This window comes from Saccopteryx bilineata, chromosome 10 (genome assembly GCF_036850765.1).
Source record: "Saccopteryx bilineata isolate mSacBil1 chromosome 10, mSacBil1_pri_phased_curated, whole genome shotgun sequence".
In the NCBI taxonomy this organism is placed as follows: domain Eukaryota; kingdom Metazoa; phylum Chordata; class Mammalia; order Chiroptera; family Emballonuridae; genus Saccopteryx; species Saccopteryx bilineata.
The window spans coordinates 35,311,770-35,333,131 of NC_089499.1; the positions used below are offsets into that span (position 1 = coordinate 35,311,770).

A 21,362-nucleotide genomic window follows, 5' to 3' on the forward strand; every position below is an offset into this window, starting at 1 on the left:
TGTAACATGAACATTAAGATTCACTTCCTGAACAGTCACCTTGATAAGTTTCCCAAAAATCTTGGAGCTGTTTGTGATGAGCAGACTACTGCTGGAGCATCAAACGAGATTGTCCTCAACAAGTACACAAACACAAGAGCTACAAACGCAAAATTTTGCCTGAATAGAATTTAAATAAGTTTTGCATACATTTTAGGATTAAAATAAGTGTTTTAATATGTTATATTTTGAAATTATAGACAAATTCTGATGCAATCATATCTTTTAGTGTATTAGTGTATTTACTGCATTATATAAATTATTATATTTTCACAAAGATGATGCCCAAAAGACATTCTACTTCATTATGTTAAACTAAATGTTGAAAATTTTACAATAAGATAAAAACCTAAAATCTTGAATTGCAAAAAAACTAGCTTACAGAGAAAAACTAATGTCAGATTTGACATCAGCACACTAGAATTACGTAAGAACGAGTGTTTTTGTGGATGCGACAACAACTTTGTTCCCCAGTGAATTGTTGAGAGCTCTCCCTGGTTGGTCTCACATCTCCCCCACACTTTGTAGCCCACTGTGGGGACAGGAAGAGCAGGCTCTAGTGGCCAGAGAAAGCCCTCAGGCAAAGGGATGCAGATTCTGCAGCTGGAAGTTGGGCAGGTGAACACTGAACAGGTAAGAGCAGGAATTACACATAGGCCAGCATCCAGATGACAGCAACTGACTGACAAATTGATAAATATGTGTGTACAGAAGTTTGTGTGTCTGAGGGAAACACAGAGAGGGGTTAGGTTTCTGTGTGGTGCAACGAAATCCCCACATGTCTCTGTGGTACATCACAGTGTTGGGCACATTTCTTGGCAACCAAAGTATAAAATGGTAGAAGTGGATGAAGAGCTGGTACCCATAATAAAAATCTGAAGGAATCAAATAATCTCTCCAGGGCATCGAATGTATAAGTAATGTCACCAAGTCATGAAACTATAGAGCTGGAAGAAATATCAGTATTAATAGATATTTGGAAAGTTCAAGCTATGTGTAGGGCACTCTGGTCAGTGCATATCACAGATTATTTCATTTCATCTTCACAAAATTCTATGATGCAACTGCTACATTTCTGTTTTGTTTTTTATTTCAAAACTGAGGTACACAGAGATTCAATCCCTTGACCAAGTCTACAGTTAAAGGAAATTAGAAATATTCTCATCTAACTTTTTTATTTCACTGATGGAGAAACTGTACTACACAAGGATGGTATCATATCCAAGGTTACAGCAACTGTTTTGAATTGGGCTAGCACTAGGTACTGAATTCCCAGCATGCTCCCTTCTCATCCCATTGATCATATGTTGATGCCTTACCTCCAGCTGTTTCTGTATACCTGGGAGCCTCATGAGAGAAGTGACTGGAAAAAATACCACGTGTGGTTTACCACGTACCTGCTTCCCTTCCATTGTTCCTCGCATCTCCTTGAATGTTGAGGTAAATTCTCCAATAAAGTCATGTTTGCCGTTGGAGTCCCAGTCCCATACTATGCACTGCAAGAGAAAAGAAGTTTTTTTTTCTTTTGAATTAAGAATGCATCCATGGGAGCTGACGGCAGGGCAAACTACAAGAAAGAGCCGCCAATGAAATGTGCTTGGTCTGGAGCAGAAGCCCAGCAGTCTAGGACTGTGGCATGTGGGTTGTGATATTCCTTTAGTTTCTATAGAGGTTACGTCGCCTTCTTGCACCATCACAAGCAGTCTGTGCTACAGTAATGACTAATAATTTGCATATACTTCTCACATAGGCCAATAAGACAAAAAGGGAGATAAGTGACTTGCCAAAGGGACCGTCTGGTGAACGAAAACCTGAAATTTGCAGGCAGGCGTCCTGACTCCAATTCTGGCATTCTTGTCCGTTAGCAGATAGCCTCCCCAGTGTACAGCAGGAACCAGATGCCTGAGTCTATGTAGTTTCTACAGTGACAGCTTATGTTTAATGATATAAATGGGATTATCTTAATTACGTTTTCTTTTTTTTCTTTTTTTTGAAGGCAAAAGAGCGATGTGAAGAAAAATGAGTAAGAAAGCAAAAATGTGAGATCTTTAACTGTACTCACATTTGAAATGGGTAGAAAATGGTGACAGACAAGTCACACCGGTAAATATCAGGCATCCATCACACATAAGATGTTTACTTCTAACAAGAGGGCTGCCTCTAATAATGTTAAGGCTGAATTCTGGGCTCCCAGGCAGTACCTTGTAGAGTGACTCAGAGTAAATCAGCAACCGTCCTTCTACTTGGTTATATACACTTACGGGAAGAGGAAGTTCCTTATTTTTTTCCAGAGTGGGAGGCTGGGCTAGGGTCTCCAGTATTTTAAATACTACCTTTACATCTTAAACCAGTGATTTGCACCAAGAAAGTCCCAGACCTCAAAAAAGATCAAGGCAGCAAAAGGGATCTTTTATTGCGATGTTTACTCTGGAATATCAAGGTTCTAAGAGGCAGCCTAGTCCCCCCCACCCCACCCCCTCTCAGGACACACATCCCACTGTAGCCAGTCCTGTCTGGAAAACCCAAGTTGTAATCTCTTCTCTGATCCTGTGCAATGTCTCACAAACCCAAAGTAAAATATGTCCAAAGTGAAACAGAAGTTCTCCTCTAAATTTATTCCTGCTTATTTATTTTCTGTCACAGTAAATTGTACCAACACTCATTCTATTGCTACAAGAAGAAAACAGTATCATTCCTGATATTTCTTTCTCCCTTCACTCTCCCACACCAAATCCTATGCCTTCTGTCTTTTAAATGAGCACACCTTTCTCCATTCCCTCTCCCCCTCACCTGCATCACTGTAACAGCCTCCTCCTGGTCTCCGTGCCTACTTCATGCCCCCACCACCCATAACCCACGATGCATGCTCATTTCCTGCTTAAATCAGAGTGCACATAGGTAATGGGTCTTCTAAGGCCTTCCATGTTCTTACTCCCTAAATATTCCCCAATTCGCCCTTCATAATTCACACTTACTGGATTTTAAAGTTTCTCCAATATGAGGTTGCTTGGAATCAAAAGCATTTGCTAAGATTTTTTTTCTTTGAAGCATCTTAAAAAAAACACACACTAATTTCTCAGCTTTTTCTCTCTCTTAAGCTGTGGAGGCTTTGGTAGATAATTTTGCTCACAAAATGTATTGATAAGCCCTTCAGTTATGAAACAGAATGGCTTAAAATAACTCAGAATGGAAGAGGTTAAGACAAAGGGAGCTAAATTTCTCTGCTGAATAAAGTAGCGGTGGAAGTGGGCTCTCCCTTTGGAAGGAGAGACAGAGGTGGGGCCCAGGAATGTGGGTTGAGAAGATAGGAGGGCAGGACTCACCAGAGGCTGAAGATGGGCCCGGCATTGGAGGGGGAGGAGGTGAGAGACAGGTAAGGGACTTTGTGGAAACGGTGATGTCTAATCTTCAAGGTCAAGTTATTTACATATCCCTCAGTGCCCTTCTTTACTTCTCCTTTGCCATTATCCCTGACACTCCAAGAAATCTACTACCAGTAACAGCATTATGCTGGCGGTGACTTGGGGAATAAAGGAAAGGGGCTATGTCCATTTGGGGCGATGGCCCCTATGATGATTGAGCAGTGGATGGGGAGCCAGACTGTGGTGAGAACGTCACAGACATACTGCGAAGGGTGGTCAACTTCTACAGTTACACGGAACAGGAATTCAAGATATCTTAGTTAGCTTTTAAAAAGAAAGTTTGAAGAATAACAGAGACTTGGAAAATAACGATTGCAATTCGGTTAAAAATCATTACTTAACTTACACTAACTGTTTGGTCGTTATATGTCTACTCAATCGTTAGACGTTAAAAGCAAACTGTCAACCTGAGTCCCTCGTGAGGGCAATGCACAGCAGATTCCCCAGATGACCGATCAAGGACATATGTGTGTCCAAGTAACAAACTGCTGTTGTTTTCAGCTACTGAGATTACTATAGCAGAACCTAGTGCAAGAACCATTTAAGTACTTAAAATGCCATTAAAGAAAAAGGTATTTCAATTTTTGGCTCAAAAAGGGGGAAAATATTTCAAGAGGATTTTATAAAGAAGAAATAAAGAAAGCATTTACCAATAGTTATACCTGTCTAAAAACAAATAAACTGAAAGAGTGAGTGTTTAATTGTTGGAAATGTTCAAATAGAAACCACAGGACTACGTACATAAAATGTAGTAGAGAAAGTAAAAAAGAGAATGTGACAGAGGATTTAGTGGCATATTCATTGAACTTGCCTCTAAGATGAGTTGTAGTTGTATAGGTTGCAAAATAAAGTCAATTAAAGGCTTAGTTCATTCTGGCTGAAATGCCAAACAATGCAAGGTAGCTTTGGCAGGAGTGATGAGAGCCTTCTTTTAATTCAATGTAGGATGAAGTTCTGCCTCATTTCTTCTAGTGGATAATGGAAGTAATCAATGATTCAGTCATTTGGAAAAATTGCTCAGGATGTGTGTTGTGAACCTTCCATGGTCAAACACTGTCGAATGATCTGCAATGACTTACAACCAGGTGTTTCTCTGTGTGCCAGTCCCTCCTCACTAACCCTGACACTCATGTATTTATTACCTGGGCCTGGACATAGAGAAGAAAAGAAGGGTAGGTTCTGGGACCCTTCTTTAAGGCTCACAGCTTTGCCTGGTAGTGAACACAGCCATGGCATGCCTGAGTTTGACACGCATATTTATTTTTCTAGCTTTGGGGAGGAGCAAATAAAAAAGCAAAGGTGGCAGAAGCAAATGAAAGAATAAAAGTGGACTAAGAGGTACAGATTGGTAGTTACAGAATAGTCACAGGGATGTAAATTACAGCATAGAGACTACAGTCAACAATATCATAATAACTATATATGGAGCCAGGTGGGTACTTGAAATATCAGGGGGAGGGAATACTCTATAAAGTACATGATTGTTTAACCACTATGTTGTATCTTGAACCCAATACAGAATAATATTGAATGTAAACTATAATTTGACCCTGGCCAGTTGGCTCAGTGGTAGAGCATCAGCCCAGCTTGTAAATATCTTTGGTTTGATTCCTGGTCAGGGCACACAGGAGAAGCAACCATTTGCTTCTTCATCCCTTCCTCTCCTCTTTCTTTTTCTCCTTCTCCCGCAGCCATGGCTCGATTGATTCAAGCAAGTTGGTCCTGGGTGCTGAGGATGGCTCTATGACTTCTGCATCAGGTGCTAAAAATAGCTTGGTTGCCCAGCAATGGAACAATGCTCCAGGTGGGTAGAGCAGCACCCCATAGGGGGCACCCCAGAGTCTATCTTTCTGCCTCCCCTGCCCTAACTTAATTAAAAACAAAACAAACAAACAATAGAAACTATAATTAAAGAATAAAAAATAAATAAAAGGAAGTGGAAGCAGCCTTTTTAATACTCCCTTGCATTGATACAAAGTAGAAGTTCCCTCCTTTACCTCACCCCTTTAGAAGGGGTGTAACCCCTCCTGCCTCCTTAGCCACAGCAGAATATCAAAAAAGCCAGACAAGATGTAGGTACTGCTCTGGTTTGCAGCAAAATCTTAAGCAAAACTACTTACCTTGCTTCTTTGCCCTTTATTAGATTTCCCATCATGCTTTAGTTATTGTCTCTCCTTCCATCTGCCAACCACAACAGTAAGGATGTTTGTAACGTGCTCCCTCTCTTGGGGTGACGGGGAGGGAGCACTGAGCTAGAGGATGAGTCAGGCTCTACAGGACTCCAGTCGCGGCTCCCAGGGGCAGGCGACACCACCCCTGACACAGGGCCCTGCTCCCTCAATCCGCTGACATTGCTCATCAGGGCAGATGCAGAATTCTGTTTTGACCTTTCTCAGCAGGGATCCCAAAGGAAGGAAGACACAGCGAAGCAGGAAAATAAAAACACTTGTCTTTCCCTCTGTCCCTGCCAGGAGGCTGCCTGGCTGGTAGCTGCTGTGACATGGCTGAGAGAGGAACACGTCTGGGTGGAAAGTAAGTAGATCACCTCCCCTGTGGAAAATTGGAGCCAGAGGCAACGTTCTTGGTGTGAATCGATAAAGGAGGCCTGACGGAGCTGCCAGAGATCAGATGCTCAAAACTATCTACAAGCCAGAAAGTCTCCTTGAGTTCTTAAAGCTTATAGTGGAGTTTAAGCGTACAGTTGTAAAACGTCTGAGCTCGACAGATGGTCTCGTCAACCCCTTTGACAGAGAAGGAACTCGATGACAGAGAGGTGAAGTGACTTCTGCAAGTTCACTGAGTGCAGAGCTGGGGCTGAAATCAGGTTTCCCAGCTCCCTGATTTCACAACTACCACCTAAACACCAAACTGTAATGATTAAAACACACATAAGCTTACCATGTACCAGACTTCTCAGCTATATACTGCTCTGAGAACCTCATATATGTCGACTCAACTTATCCCCAGGACAATTTATCATTCTGCTCAGTTTACAGATGAGGTAACCAAGGCCCAGTGAGGTGAAATAAATTTCCCAAGACCACACAGCTAACACTAGGTATTTTTGAACTGAAAGAGGCTAAACTTCATAGTTTGTCTTTAATTGAATACTGTATTTATGGTCTTTAATCCTTTAAGATAGCAATGACATACAATATTATTACCCTTTATAGGTAACTGCCATTGACAGGAGTCATTCACAGGCTTAGACATTTGGAAAGTGACCAAGATGGGTTTGAATCCAGGTGTCCGGTGCCATAGCTGATACGTTTTCTGCTATGTCACCTGCCTCTTCATGGAAGCAGGAATTCATAATCAAGGTCTCTTTAGTCTACTCTGTGTAAAAAGTCCCATTCTGTGATTGAAACTATAAACTACTGGGATTGTCTAAGGCCCAGTGAACACACCAAACAGCGGAGAGAAGCCGCTCATTGTTCCCACATGAAAGGATGCACAGCTTTGTCTGTAAAGCACACAGAGAGATGTGTATTGAGCGGTTCGTTAGCTGAATGAATAAAGAAAATATGGTAGAAACATGTAATAGAATATTATTCAAGCCTTATACAAGGAAAGAATATCTTGCAGTTTGTGATAACATGAATGAACATTATGTTAAGTGAAATAAGCCAGTCACAGAGGACAAATACTGCATGATTCCACTTTTATGAAGTGCCTATAACAACTAAACTCATTGAAGCAGAGACTACAATAGAGGCTGCCAAGGACTAGGGTGAAGGAGAGAATCGAGGAATTGCTGTTCAATGGCTGTAAAGATTTATTCATGTTAATTGAATAACTTCTAGAGATGTGCTGTACAACAAAGTGTCTATAATTAACAATACGCTATTGTGCACTTCAAAACTTGTTAAGAGGGTAGATCTCATGTTAAGTGTTTTAACCACGAAATAAAAGGACGCAAAGAAAGGTTGGGAGATGCTGGATATGTCTGTTACCTTGATTGTAGTGATGGTATCACAGGTGTTTGCATACATCCAAACTCATCAAATTATATGCATTAAGTATGTATAATTCTGTGTCTATCAATTATATCTCAATGAAACTGTTAAAAAAAAATAAAGGAAAATTTCCTCGTTAATCTAGGTGGGCCTGACACAGTCAGCTGAAAAGCCTTAAGAGCAGGACTGAGGCTTCCCCAAGGAAAATACATTTTACCTTTAATCTATAACTTCAGTTTATGCCTAAGGGTTTCAGGCTGCCCTCCCCACTGGCCCACGCCACGGATTTCAGATCTGTCCAGCCAGGACCCACGACTGCACACGCCAATTCCTTGCAATAAATCTCCTCCCATATATCCCCCCTGGATCTGCTTCTCTGATTGACCCTGGCTGGTCCATCTTTCCTCGCCTTCTTCCTTGGCATTTAGAGACTCACATTAAGAAATGAGTTTTCAGTGGCAACTAGTCTTCTCTCACTGATATGCCAACATTCATTGAATGTTTACTTTGTCTCGGGCATTGTTCTTAGTGCTTGATACGCCCGGACTCATTAAATCTTCACAGCAACGCTATCGGTGGGACACTACTATTATCATTTCCACTTTAGAGATGAGGAAACAAAGAGGTGAATTATCTACTGCTGTTATAGAATATTTAGGGTATTTATTTATTTATTTTTAAAAGAAAAGTTTATTTTATTTTTTAAAATTTTTTAATAAAGATTTTACTTATTCATTACAGAGAGGGGAGAGAGAGAGAGAGAAGGGGGGAGGAGCAGAAAGCATCAACTCCCATATGTGCCTTGACCAGGCAAGCCCAGGGTTTTGAACCGGCAACCTCAGCGTTTCCAGGTTGACACTTTATCCACTGCGCCACCACAGGTCAGGCTATTTAGGGTATTTAAAGTATGACTTTGACATCTGAGTTCTCTGAATTGGATTCAGTTCCTGGAGGGCCAGGATGAGCTGTCCAAACATACAACTACATACTGCTGCTGGATCACAGCAGAATTCTCATAGTTAAGAGAAGTCAGTTCTCACTCTATCTATCTATCTATCTATCTATCTATCTATCTATCTATCTATCATCTATCTATCTATCTTTAACATTGTAACTTGTCTTCTATTTATCCTGGCTTCCTGGTCAAATCATTCCCTGAGCTTCCAGGTGCAATCTGTTTACACCTGCTGGCACGTGTCCCTGACTACATGATCACGGCTGGTCTATATCTACTACTTGAAGAAAGCTGAGCAGTGAGAGGGAACACTTTGACCTTGGAGGGAACTTGCTAGTGGTCTGATAAGGATGGAAACAACAGCACTCTTGGAGTCCTTCAAAATTTGGTTCATATCCCCTCCTTTTCACTGGACAACTATGTAACCATTTCCAAATGACTGTCTTTCTCTACCTAGTTTATTCATCTCTAGGGTGGAGATGGTCACTTCAGTGTTTCTCAATATGTCTAGAGACCACACGCATCCAAACTGGCCCACTGCTCGCTTCAAAGGTGGATTCTTGGGGCCCTCCCCAGACAACTGGATCAGAGTCTCTGAAGGTAGGGTCCGGGAATCTGAAATTTAACAAGCTCTCCTTAGGCACACAAAATCCCTAGGCATGGACATTTTTTATTACTATTTCTCCAATGCAAGCCCACCATTTTGCTGATGAAGACTGAGGTCCAGAGAGGTTGAATGACTTGCCAAGCATCTCACGATGTTTAATGTCAAAGGCCACGCCAGGACTCATATCTGTGGCTTCCCACATTTCTCCCTGTCTCCCATCTCCATCCTCATATCCTGGGGCATTCATCCTGGCATAGTGCAAAGTTCTGCAAATAAGTGCTCTGGGAGGCTTGCGTTGTCTCTGGGGCGTGCAGTGGGAGGGAAGAGGAGCGACTCAATTTGACAGATTACATTCCAATTTTGTGCAGCCTCAAATGTAAACAAGAGGAAGGAGGAAGTATCTCTACACTGTCCAGCTGTCCCATCAGGCACCCAGGCTTCTTTACTGCTCCATCTGTCTATACCTTGGGTCTGATATTAGTCATCTGTCCTCCTGTGTAAATTGGTCATCTGTCCTCCTGTGTAAATAAGATAAAGGCCTCTTATACTGGCCTAGTGTTTACCAGGTGCTCTTTCCTTAATCGCTCTTGGAAGCTTTCCCCGATTGTCCACAGTGAACCTTCCCAGAGAACCTTTGGTGCAACCTTCCACGTTTGCCATTTTCGCTACACACCAGTATTATCCACTCACATGTCAGCTTCTACACTATAGGTAATCAGCATCTTTAGGATGGGAGCTAAGTCTTTCACTTCTTTATCCCCTTTGCCAGCACAATTCCCAGTCCATGGTAGGTGATAAACAATAGGTATGTGTTGAATAAATACTTGCAACAATGTAGGGAGAAACATTGGAATTATCATCCCCACCTCAGAGAGGAATAAATGGTAGAGAAAGGCAGAGTCTTTTGGGGGATGGTTACACAGTTGTCCAGTGAAAGGGAGGAGATTTAAATCAGATTATGAAGGAGCCCAACAGTGCTATTGTTTCCACCCTTATTAGAGAAATAATAATAAAAAATTCCCATGCCTTGGGATTTAGTATGCCAGTGAAGGGCTTATTAAGTTTCAGATTCCTGGGCTTGATCTGCAAAGATTCAATTCTGTTTTCTGGAAAGGATCCCAAGAATCTGCCTTTGAAGTAAGCAACTAGTCAGTTTAGATGCATGTAGTCTTTAGACATATTGAGAAACACGAGGCAGAAAATCCAGGAGTCCCTGGTTTGTGACAATGGCGGCAATAATTACAATGAAGAGAATTACAATTATATCCTGGCTCACACTGTCTTCTTCAATTCAGTAAGAAAGCTGACCACAGACAAAGAAACAACATTTAAGAGCCATCCTTAATGATCATTCAATGCACCAGTGCTCTTAGCAGGCAAACAAAATTCTAAAATGTTAGGTTCACAAGTGTCAGGCTGAGAGATGCCCAGGAGGGCAGGGCATTGCTTATGTTGCCTTTATCTTGCCAATTCACACATCTCTTTTGGACTGCAGCCAAGGCCAGAGATATTTCACAATGAAGTGTGTCACTCTTGGACACTTTCATTGGAGACTTATAGCTTTGTGAGACTTGGTTAGTTCAGATAAGCTTCAGAGGCTCCCGAATGCTTGTCCAAATCTTTTTAACTTCATACCTTGCTACTTTTTAGAAAGATTGAAACTTCTATGGCTGTGTGGGCAGAGTGAAGAGGCAGGCTTTGACAGTGATTTATACCTCAAGCATTCAACAAGAACTCTAGCTTCATGATCTGAGTCACTCTGCATTGGTTCAACTTGAACCACTCTTTAATACCAAATTTACAAGTGTAAGATCTAGCTGAGAGGCTGACAGTCTATCTGAGCATCTTCCCATTTGATTTCTATATGATGTAGAGCTGCTTGAACAGGTGTTGATCTTTTCCCTGAAAACATCAAACTAAACTAAAATTTTAAAACATTAACATCCTTATTGGACATGGGAGAAAGATTTTCAAACCCTATTGAATAATGAGCCCTGAGTAAATACTCCTGGAATGACTGAAAAGGGGTGATGTGTGTAATGCAGGCTTTAAGTCCTAAAGGTCAGAGGTTACAACTCCCCAATTTTCCTTATAAAGTCCTCTGTGTAGGTGATAGCTAATACATGCTTTTTGTCCTGCCACTTCATTTGTTTTTAATACAATGAGCATTTGAGTTACTTCTGTGTACCAGGCACTCACTGGCCAAGTTCTTGGCAAACTATATTTCATTTAATCCTCACAGCAAATCTACTAGGCAGCCATTGATCCCATTTTGAGGAGCACTGAAGTTATAGTAGTAGATAACTTTTCAGAGGTCATTCAGTTTAAAATTGGTGAAGTGGGGATTTGAACCTTGGTCTCTTGGGAAGGAGTCAGTGATATTCCACATACCATATTGCCTATTTATTTATTATTGAATGAAAACTTATTGTCTATTTTCTGCAACTTTCTGAGGTACTGATTACATTACAGTTGATACAGGATGCTATCATCATTTTTTATGAAATCTACCCATCCTAGCATTTACCAAGCCCGACAGCATTCCATAGAATTCCCTGGTTAACTGATCCTCTGTAGGCAAGTCAGAGATGTAAAGTATTTTAAACAGAGAAATAACATAAGAATAGCAATGCAAAAAAGAGGAGGAGGAGGAGGAGGAGGAGGAGGAGGAGGAAGAAGAAGAAGAAGAAGAAGAAGAAGAAGAAGAAGAAGAAGAAGAAGAAGTAGAAGAAGACCAGATAGAGGTGACAGAAGACAATTTGACTTTGGGTAAGGGGTATGCAACATAATCAAATGTCAAAATAACCTGGAGGTGTTTTCTCTGAACATATGTGCCCTGATTTATCAATGTCACCCCATTAAAAGTAATTTAAAAAAAGAAATTAAAAGAAAAGACTAGCAATGTAGAGAGAGCACTCTGGCTGATAAGTGGAGAATGAATAAAAGGGAGAAATAGAAGTTCAACGAAAGCCTGTGATACAGGAAAGATTAGGAAAGTAGCAGCATTAGGTCTCAATCTCTAAGTAGATATTGGGGTCAAGAGAGAAGGAGGGAAAGAAGAAAAAAAATGAGAATTATCTCCAAGCTTCTGGCTTGGGCTATTCAGTGTACTGTTCACCGAGGTAGGAATCACAGGAAAAAGAACCAATGGGTAGTTTATGAAAAACAGTTAAATATTTTCCCATGCTGCATGTGGAATCCCACATTCCTGACCTCTAACTAACATCATGATTCTCTTGATTCATCACAGGTAATCATTGTTTCTTCTAGCAAGATGGCTGTGTTTCTGCTTCTAAATGAGTCATACTGCTCGTGGTTTATTGATTCCTATAATTTGATGCCTTAAGACATCCTTCCATTGGGTCCCAGAGCAGGAAAAGGCATGTAAAGGCCAGAAAAAACAAACAAACAAAAAAATGGATGATTCTATTTGTATAGCTTAATTAGGCTAAAAACCACACACTGGCAATGTGGGACTCACTGACAGTCAGGAGGAAGTCTTGGCATTGCCAGCCAACTTGATTACTATGTAGCTCCAACATAAACTCATTTACATGCTTCTCTTGTTTAATCATTGCCCCTGCAGCCATCATAGGTGTTCATGACTTGGAAGTCTTAAAAAAGGAACACAACAGGTTCTAAAAGCATAGAGAAATGAGCCAATCCTTACCAGTCACATGAAATGATCTGTGGAAAATGGTCACTGTCATGTCCAAGCCAGTTCTGGGTGTTTAAATTAGACTAGCCATCTAGCCATAAGACAAGATAAAATAAACTCAGGTGTTCCAGTCAGATTCACAAAAATTATTCTGGATCCTCTTGCTTTGTTACTACCTTGGTTGACCTTGGTTCTTACTCTGTTCTAGTGTCTGCCATGTTTCTTTGGCTTGCTTGGGCTCTTAGTTTATCCTTTGAGCACTGCAGGGCCTTTGATGGTAAGTACTCTTCTGGGCTTAGTTCATCCTTTGGATCCCCTCACTCATGTCACTTTTGGGCAACTATCACATCTGACCCAGGTCTGGATCTTGAATCTCCACCCAGAAATTGGCTTTTGAATAAAGCCTTGTGTAGACTTATTTCAGCCATCCTTAAAACCAGGCTTAGAATAATCCAATTTTTCTTTTCTTGAAATTTCATTTAGTTATTTGTGATAGGGTCTCTCTCAATGACTATCATTGAGTTATGAGGCATACTTACTTAGTGTGAGAAAAGAGTTTGGAAGTTCCTGGATGAGACAAGAAAACTAAATATTTGTACGAAGTTGTTAAGCCTAAAATTGCTACTAGTGAAACTCATCCAAGAGAACCATTTCTCCTCTTCTAAACAATAATTATTATAGGCGGACTTTGGGTAGAACACTTTCTGTAGAGATAGGAGGACTGGGTTCTGTGAGTCAGCCAAACAGATATCCTATTCTTTTCATCTGGATTGAGTCAGCCACACATTTGCAAGATGGACAAGCAGAGAGCTGAGATTTTGACAGTATTAAGCAGGGCCACCGACCTGTCTTATCAGGCTTATTACCCAAGTAATTGAACCTTTCTTCTCATTCTATTTCTATCACTGGACAGACCAATAGCTTTATTTGTCTTTGAAGAGATGAAACAGACCTTCTTTACCTGGAAGTGTAAACCCATCCATTCACTGATGGGAATAGCACTCCTAGTAACAGCCTCATCAATAACTACTTTGGGAGGCCAGCAAAAGTAGTGAAAACAATTACAAATTTCTTCTGGTATCATAAAAGTCAATGTATTTTCAGTGGTGTTTTTTGATAAATGGACCCAAGTTTCCATCTAAATTACATTCTTCACAGCAAGGTTATTGTATGAAAGAGCAGAAATAAAAATAATATTAATCCATTGTAGAGCAAAGTATTTTTAAAGTTAATTTCACAGAGTACCAATTCTGAAGGAGGTTAATAGGCATTAATGAAAATTAAAAAAAAAAAAGGGCTGGATTCTCAAATAAGTTTGGGTTGCCCTAAGATAATAGAAGTTAGTCTTCTCTATTGTAGGGATTTGCAGAGCCTTTGAAATGCCAATATGCAGGGCACAGTTATTAGAGTGAGGCAAACAAGCCACCAACGGCACAAAATTTAAGAAAGCACTATTCTCAGAGCACTGCAAGTACAGAGTTGCCATTTGCCTGAAGCTGAGAGTGACTGCTTCCTTAAATTTTGCACCCAACACATTTGTTGCCTTAACCTCATCCGGCTCCTGTTAATGGGCACTGCAAATACTTGTCAAGATTAGGGCATAACACACAGTATCACCCAATTTATTTGGCCAAGGAACTGGCGTGTGCATTGGTATGTAGGTAAAACATGTCATGAGATCAGTGTCTTGTGAAAAGAAGTTTGAGAAATAGATTTATTTTTTTTCACTCATTCAATAAATATTGGGGTTTTGTTTTTTTTTTGAGTATCTAGTATGGTACCAAATAATAGCAAGGTACTGGGGATATGGAAAGGAAAAGGAGAGAGAAACAGTCTTTTTCCTTAAAATGCTGAAATATAGTAGGGAAAATAGTTCAAGCACACAATTTAGTAAGTACCATGCTAGAGGTGCTTCTCACCCAGAGGACCCTGGGATTGGAAGGGACAGTGTCTGACTCAGACTTTGAGGAGTTTGAGGAAAGGCAGCAAAGGATCTGCAGTGGGGCTAGGCTGATCCTGAGATATGAGGTCCTGAGATATGAGAGCGAGAGAAGTCTGCCAGGTAGAAGGAACAGCAAGTGTGTGCTGTGTGCAATGAGGTGTGAGAACCTGCAGTGTGCGAGGGAACGGCACAGGGTTGGATGTGCCTGCTGTGATGGAGCCAACTTTCATGGAAATCAAATTGGTTTTAAAGATAGGATATTCTGGGAAGGTCATAAGAATGGAGAATTAAGAGCACAGGCATGGATACATGTGTATAAACACCCTTCACAGGCTAACATGTGGCTAGAAGGACACACAGAATAAGAATCAACAGAACTAGGAAAGTCAAAATCCTAATCATGCCTATAGGGACACAAAGATCTCTGCCTGCTTTTCTCCTCATCCTGCCCCGTCCTTCTCACTCCCAGAACTTCAACCACACAGGTACTCTTTCATATTCCTGTTTCTACCAGGGCCTTGACATATGCTGTTCCTTCTGCCTGTAATGCTTTTCTCAGTTTCTCTAGATAACTCTGGTTAAATTTCAGGGTATCACCCTGACCAGCTGGCTCAGTGGTAGAGTGTCGGCCTGGTGTGTGGAATTCTTGGGTTCGATTCCCGGCCAGGAAACACAGGAGAAGCACCTATCTGGTTCTCCACTCTTCCCCTCTCTTTCCTCTCTGTCTCTCTCTTCCCCTCCCACAGCCAAGGCTACATCGAAGCAAAGTTGGCCCAGGCACTGAGGATGGCTCCATGACCTCATCCTCAGGCACTAGAATGGCTCTGGTTGCAGCAGAGCAAGGCTCCTGATGGGCAGAGCATCACTCCCTGGTGGGCATGCCAGGGGGATCCTGAACGGGCCCATGCGGGAGTCTGTCTCTCTGCCTTCCCACTTCTCACTTCAGAAAAATACATACATACATACATACATAAATAAATAAATAAAATTTCAGGGTATCCTCTTAAATGTGCTTGTTTTCAACTTTCTCCTCTCCCTAAACATTTTCTTCATTTGAATATTTGGGATTATGTGTTTTCACATAATAATTCCTATAACTATTACCTGATTAATTTCTATTGCCCCTAGAAACTGTAACTTGCCTCCTGGAACAGCAGCCACTTCTGTTTCACTTAGCGTTTTATTCCAAACAAAGAACACAGAACCTTGTCCACCGTAGATGCTTAATGGATATTTGTTGAATAGCTGCATGGCAGAACTGGTTAGCTCTGCAGTGCAGCATAAGGTTGTTGCTGGGTGGGCCACACTTCCCAGCCATGTGACTAGTTACCACCAAGGCAATGTGGCATGTTTGCCCTCTGGGCTGAAGTGGTTAAGAGAGGATGTGCCTTCTCCTCTCTATCTCCCTATCCAATGTCTGGAAGCAAAAGACTTTAAGGCTTTAGAGGATGATGGAACTATAAAGTGAAAAGAGTCTAGATCCCTGAATCACTGTATGAAGATTGCCCAGGGCACACCCAATTCCATTTTCCTTGACTGACAAGTTTTCATTTTAGTAAGTCACTGAGAATTGTTTTTTCTTTTTTTCTTTCTTTTTTTTTTTTTTTTTTTTTTTTTTTTCATTTTTCTGAAGCTGGAAACAGGGAGAGACAGACAGACTCCCGCATGCGCCCGACCGGGATCCACCCGGCACGCCCACCAGGGGCGGTGCTCTGCCCCCCAGGGGGCGATGCTCTGCCCATCCTGGGCGTCGCCATATTGCGACCAGAGCCACTCTAGCGCCTGAGGCAGAGGCCACAGAGCCATGCCCAGCGCCCGGGCCATCTCTGCTCCAATGGAGCCTTGGCTGCGGGAGGGGAAGAGAGAGACAGAGAGGAAAGCGCGGCGGAGGGGTGGAGAAGCAAATGGGCGCTTCTCCTGTGTGCCCTGGCCGGGAATCGAACCCGGGTCCTCCGCACGCTAGGCCGACGCTCTACTGCTGAGCCAACCGGCCAGGGCGAGAATTGTTTATTCTATTTTTTAAATACATATAAAAGAATAAAAGAAAGATTAAAAAGCAATCCAGATGTGATCAGGAGAGAGCTGGCTCTCTAGACTACATTAGGCAAGTATTTTATTTATTTTTTTGTATTTTTCTGAAGTGAGAAGCAGGGAGGCAGAGAGACAGACTGACGTACACCCAATTGGGATCCACCTGGCAAGCCCACTAGGGGCAATGTTCTGCCCATCTGGGCTGTTGCTCAGCTGCAACTGGAGCCATTCTAGCACCTGAGGTGGAGGCCACAGAGCCATCTTCAGTACCCTGGCCAACCTTTCTCCAATGCAGCCTTGGTTGTGGGAGGGGAAGAGAGAGATAGAGAGAAAGGAGAGGGGGAAGGGTGGAGAAGCAGATGGAAGCTTTTCCTGTGTGCCCTGACCCGGAATCAAACCCAGTACTTACACATGCTGGGCTGATGCTCTACCACTGAGCCAACTAGCCAGGGCTAGGCAAGGATTTTTAACAACATTCAAACACTGGGAGTTAGGAATTAATAGAAGTCTTAATGTTGTCATATTTACATTTATTCAGATTAACTGGATAGTGAAATGACTACAACCTTCACTCCAGACTATGGATTTGATGATTCGCCCCTCATCCAGTTAATCTATGAGCCCCTGCTAGCCTGTTACAAATGAATTCCTGGGCTGGATGGACAATCTGACTTTTAGAACTAAGACTCTATATTCTGCGTGAGTGAAAGTAGGTCAGCATAACCTGTTTCAGAATGTTGTTTTACCAAGATGTGTTTTTGAGTGTACAGTACATTATAGTAGTGTAATTCTTCTGTTAAACCATCTTCCCTTTGTCCTTTCTTCTCTTCTTTGACAAATGGTATTGGCACAACCAACCACGGGCCAGGTACTGTGCTAGTCATTGGCGATAAAACAATGAACAAGATAGTCATTGCTTCTGCCCTCATGAGGCTTACAATCTAGCAGGAAAGACAGACAAATAAGTGATTACAATGCAGGATGATAAGTGCTATCTTAGAGAGTGCACAGGGTACTATGGGAACACTCTGCATGGCCAGTATAGCAGATGCTATCAATATGTTCCACCCATGCCACCATTCATTCCTTGACCATTTTGGCATACACTAGCTCTTGATATCCATCCTCTCCCAACACCCAGCATTTATGTCTTTGTTAGAGGACTATCTCTAAGTAGCCAGACATTTTTTTCCATGTGTGTGTAGTATGTTTACGTTCTTGGGGGTAGCCCTTAACCAATGACTGACATGCAGAAGTTTAAATGTTGCTCTTGATTTAGGTGACTCTGAGATGTGTCTACACTGTTTCCAGATATTCCTGGTAGGATTGAGACAAAATTCCTATTTTTGAGACTTTGCTTGATATCCAGCCCTTGCTTTGCCTCCTTCTCTTCTCTGGCCCCACTTGCTCATTCCCATTCCCCTATCAGTTATTCCTGGGAACATGTTCGCACGAATCCTTATCTCCAAGTTGGCTTCTAGAGGACCCCACCTACAATAGACATCTAACCCAGTCCAGAAAGTCAGGGAAGACTTCTTGAAAGATATGCCACTTAAGGTGATGTCTAATGGATAAGTGGAGTCAACCAAGTATATGGGGACTGGGTGGAAAATAATGATGTTCTCGGGCATCCAAAGGCTTCTCCTGGAGAAGCTGTGGATTAGGTACAAATTGCCTCTCTTAAATTCATCTTATTTTTCCATCTTCCTGAAGCTCTACATCAGTGATATAAAAAATCCCTGTTTCCTTATGATCAACATTTATTAGGGGATTTAAAAACTTTTTCTTTAGAAAACTAAATATAATGGGGTGACATTGATCAATAAGAGTACATAAATTTCAGGTAAACGTTGCTATAGCATTTGTACTATTGATTGTGTTGTGTGCCCATCACCCAAAGTCAAATAATTTTCCATCACCATATATTTGTACTTTTTTTTAACTACAAAACAAAATATATTTGTTTCTCTTTATTGATGGATTTCATTGCCTGTATCAGTGTGAATAATGCCTTTGCAAAAATGGGAGCAGGATAGCCCATTACACTTCGAGATATAAATTACCCTTGATGGAGAAGGTCCCTGTTCATCAATACTGATGTAGCTGTGTCATCAATTTAATAGCTGAGCGCCAAGGACCATTAAACCTAGCACTGTTTGCCACATCATTATTTATAGTAGTGCCCAAGAGTAACATGTAATTAATTCTGTGACTGATTGACAAAGTAAATTGCAGGGTAATCAATCATATTGTATAAACACTGTCACCAGGCTACATGTGGGATGTGAAGGTGGACGTCTGATGTTTTAGGGCCTCCCTGTCTGGACTGCTGCTCTGGGCTGCTGTAAGGCCCACAACTGAGAAGGACTTGATTCACAGACCCAGATGTAAAGCAGGCTGTGGCACCTTGATGTTCAGTCCAATCTTGCTGTCTGGCTTGACTTTTAATCTACATCTTTTGGGAGGGTGACCACTATGAAGAATCTCTCAGTTCCCCTATCTAGAATGGCTTTCTCTTTTTAGGTCTCCCATCTTACCTGTGATTTTTTTTTCCTTTGCCCACGAGTCCCTGCTTCCACTTAGTTTTCCTTTCAAATAAGCAATTTATACTCTGCTATAACAGCTTCCCCTTATTAAAGTTATTTTGTGACCTGTTCTCTTAAAGCTGACCAGGAATGAATTACCATGAGCAAGGGTACCAGGGGATACCAAGTCAAAGTTTTCTTCTCGTGTATGGATTGTTTGGTACAGTTTCAAGTCACCAGAAGGGTCACCTTCTCTCTTGTGATAGCTACTTGTGGCTTCAGAAACTCAAGCTTCTGTGTGGTCAAGAGAAAGACTGAGACAGTTGTTGAGATTCCTTTTGGAGGAAAGAAAAGGATAATAGAAAGATGACTCCAGCATTAGTGTGAGTTTCTTCTGTCTGAAAGTTGAGCCTAATATACGCTACGTGAACATCGCTGCCTGTAGAAGTTGGACCCTGTGGTTAGGTGGAGTTTTCCCTGAAGCAGGGAGGTAGTATTTGAAACATTAGTCATAGAAGAGTCAGGTACTCAGAGTGGTGAAAGAGAGGGTTCTGTGCCCCTCTCTTGGCATCTTTTTCTTAGACTAGGATGGCAAATAGCAGGTACAGCCATCATTACTCATTTCCCCACTACTCCCTGCCAATCCTCTCATTCACCTCCACTGCAGACATCACCAATCAATTACTGTACTTTCCTCAGAGAGTGGAATAAAACCTCCAACTCCTCCTCAATCCAGCACCCTAGCCAGTCACTGTGTCTTGTTCAAAGTTGGAATATAAGATTAAAACACTTTTCTATTGTTGGTCTCAAGTCCAATGAGCCAGAATGCATGTATGTCTGGTATATGCTGATGGTAGGCTGGGTACAAGGAGAGAGAGAACTCCCTGAATGTCATTGCCTTACCCACTGGGGCAGGATTGCAAGCCTCGAAGAGTGAGCCATAGCTTGTCAACCAAATTATTTTTACTTAATACTTCTCCCTGGGTTTTTTTTCTCTTTATTCTCATCTGTCTTTTAGTAATACTTGGATTGAATGATTTGACCTGTCAAGCTAGGCCACAGAGTACCCAAGGAGAATCATGTCCGTGGTTGGGTCAGAGTTAAGTGGGACGCTGGGTTACCTTGAGATCAGAGTATAACGGAGACTGCTCATTAGGGTGTCCCGGTAGGAAGTCTAGGTCTCACAGTTCAGCCACTTTTCCTTCCTTACTCTGAGATGCTTCCTCCTACTGACAACCTTAGTGACCCCTAGAGCTATCATATTAAAGAAAGCAGCTTCTATTTCTGTCACCTTGCCAAGACTATAAAGAACTCATAATGAGATGATAAGAAACTGCATCATTCCTAGAAATGCCTATCTCTTCTCTCTTCCTTCTACCTCTCCTTTTCACAAAGCTATGTATTTTCTACAGTGAATCCTTCTGATTTTATGTGCCACGACAGCCATACAGCCATGTGATCAGGTAGCACATATCAAAGTCTCCTGATGACTCAAGACTCCAGCATTCCTGGATATAATGATGATAAGGGTAACTCTCCCAGCACCTTGACTTCTTCTTTTTCCGTCCTAACATAGGAGCATCTTTTAAGATGCTCTTTGAAGCTTTGATCCATAAAGAGGTGAACAAACTGACAAACATGGACCTTGTGATATCTTATTTGTATATGCAGACAGTTACCTGGGCAGGCAGATATGTGCTCCATAAACCTAAGTGACATGTGAGTCAAAAGAGAGTCTGTTAGAAACCTGTATCGGTAGCTGCTTGTGGAGAGTTCAGCTTGGCATGTCATCTAGTTCAGCTGAAAGGTTTGGACATATCATCACTGCTAAACAGACCATCATTCTCTGTGTCTCTCTGGTCATGTACAGATCATTCATTTGGCAGGTTCTTTGTAATTCCAAAAATTAAGGGCATCCAACTGGTCTTTTCGGCCGCGAGTCAGGATTCTACAAAATTTTTCTTTAGAGCCCAAACATCATTCCAACCAAAATCAAGGGAAGGAATAAAGGTGTACTGTTAAGATTTATTTCTTAATGTAAGATTTCTGTGGATTGCTATTTGACCTGGTGGCTGGTCTAGCACTTGTTCAGACCCATCCCCAGCCCAGCATGGAGAAACATGAATCCACTCTTATTCAAATGAGTTGTCTTTGGGATTTTATTGGTTTTAAAGCCCAGGTGTGTTGGTAAGAGTAGATGAAAGGTAGAGGGGGAAAAAACAGAGAG

General features: G+C 41.7%; 1 protein-coding gene across 5 annotated transcripts in view; it reads right to left on the reverse strand.

Moving 5' to 3' along the window:
- Positions 1-21,362, reverse strand: part of CPNE4 (copine 4) — a 531,556-nt gene that overhangs the window by 63,272 nt on the left and 446,922 nt on the right. For all 5 annotated transcript variants that reach the window (XM_066245254.1, XM_066245256.1, XM_066245258.1 and 2 more), the window contains exon 8: positions 1,437-1,535. In XM_066245254.1, coding sequence (XP_066101351.1) covers positions 1,437-1,535 — 99 coding nt within the window. The remainder of the gene's footprint in view (positions 1-1,436; positions 1,536-21,362) is intronic.